Source organism: Geospiza fortis, unplaced genomic scaffold, assembly GCF_000277835.1.
Source record: "Geospiza fortis unplaced genomic scaffold, GeoFor_1.0 scaffold104, whole genome shotgun sequence".
Taxonomy (NCBI): Eukaryota; Metazoa; Chordata; class Aves; order Passeriformes; family Thraupidae; genus Geospiza; species Geospiza fortis.
Window position 1 is genome coordinate 5,860,328 of NW_005054325.1, and position 1,875 is coordinate 5,862,202.

General features: G+C 47.3%; 1 protein-coding gene across 2 annotated transcripts in view; it reads right to left on the reverse strand.

Moving 5' to 3' along the window:
- Nucleotides 1–514: 514 nt before the first annotated feature.
- The window catches only part of ATXN1 (ataxin 1), a 155,504-nt gene continuing 154,143 nt past the window's right edge, over nt 515–1,875 (reverse strand). For both annotated transcript variants that reach the window (XM_031056984.1, XM_005420981.3), the window contains one exon: nt 515–1,644. In XM_031056984.1, coding sequence (XP_030912844.1) covers nt 1,114–1,644 — 531 coding nt within the window. In that variant the 3' untranslated portion in view covers nt 515–1,113. The remainder of the gene's footprint in view (nt 1,645–1,875) is intronic.

Genomic DNA, 1,875 nt, shown 5'->3' on the forward strand with positions numbered 1-1,875 from the left:
TGTGAACAGCATTTTAAGTGCTTAAAGACATTCTAGGTTCATCTTCAACAGTGGATTCCTGTGTCACACACCGCAATTTGAAAAAAGTGGCACCGGTTGTCCATAACCAAGAACTAAAACCAGTACTAGAGTTAAAGACAAAGATTTGCAACCTAACTGCAAACGATGGATGCCTGTGATCTCAAAGGGGCAGTCTGCGTCTACCTTGTGGAAGCAAATGTCAATGGCGTAACCCGGTCGATTTGTCTAACACTGCACAGAAACCGGAGTGAGCCTGAGCCAGGCGCATCCGCAGAGCCAGAGGCCTCCTCGCACACCCACGCACACCCAGGCACACCCACACACACCCATGCACATGTACACACACACCCCCCCCCTCCCTCAAGGGAAACCCTGCGGTCGAGGCTCTGGACAGCCCCGCCGTCGCTGACTCTGGGCAATGGAACTGCACTAGCAAGCAGAAAGGAAATGTGGTGATATATATATATATATATATATGTATAGCAGAGCCTTGAGTAAGAGTTGGCTTGTTGTTGAAAACATCAGAGACTGTCTGATCCTTTTCAGTAACACACCCAAGGGTTGGTTGTGTCCTCAGCATCCACGTGGGATGAGGAAACCTCATCACTGACCCGCCAGAGAGCTGGCACGCATCCACACCCACACACCCACACGCACACGCACCCCATGTTTGACACACACCTCTGCTACAGTTCCCTTCTCCTCACCTCCCCACAAAAAAACTAGAACAGGAACCAGAACAACAAAACAAACACAAAGCGATGAAAAGAAAACAAAATCACAGCTGGACCCTGTCCTACACGAGGTGTTAGAAAACAGGAGCCATGACAACACATTCATTTCCACTAAGGGTGTGTGAAGCAGATACTGCCCCTTCTGTAGCTCTCGATAAACCTAGTCACTGACAAACACTTGTGGAAAAACATATGCACCAGTCTCCTGCATAATACCAGCTGCAACTATAACAACAAGGTTATAACATAAACCTAAAATAAGATGATAACATGTAAATACTGGGTTATTTAGTCTACAGTACAGTAATCTGGATAAAAATGACAAGGGATAGCCTAATTTCCTTTCCCCAAACAACTTTTACTTTCCTACGTTGGATCGACCTTCAATGCAAATCTTAACCTCCTGAGGAATAAAAGAAGGCTTGGGAAGAGTCAAAGGTGGCTCCTCTTCTGATTTCTCTAGTTTTCGTGTTTCGGGGGCCGACCACCTCCTCTTCCTTGTTGCTGGGGGCTTGCTGGGTTCTGTTTTGGTGAGCAAAGGTGCTGCAGGCAATCCTATTTTGTCCGGAAACTTCAGTTCACCGTTCTCAGCTAACATCTGTGCGCTTCCCTGATTAATCCCGTTTTCCTGCTCCGCATACCTGTGTCTACTTCCAGCTAGACTGTCATTCTTTGAATGCTTCAGCAAGATACTAGCTGAGTCCATGGGCTGGCCCTTTTTAATAGAGCCGTTCTTCAGGTTCTTGAGTGTGAGCGATATGCAGACGTCCCCCACTGAGAGTTTGGAGCATGGCAAATCAAAGAGCTGGTTGGTTCTTTCAGGGCAGCACGATGACCAGCCTTGTCCAAATACAAAAAAAGGGTATTCTACCAAGACTTCCACGCTGACCTGCAAAAAGAGACAGGACAACACAGGAAGACAGAGGGAGAGAGAGGGGAGAGCATGAGATCACTCCATGAGCCCTCACACATGTGCAGTGCTTGCCACAGGGGAGAGGGATAAAGCTGGAATTGCAAAGGCAAATTTCAGTTTCTGCAAAATCAGAATATTGGTCACCAGACTTCACGCCAGCCCTTGTCATCCAGCTCTTAATACTTTCTCTGAGCTCAGTGTTTCAGA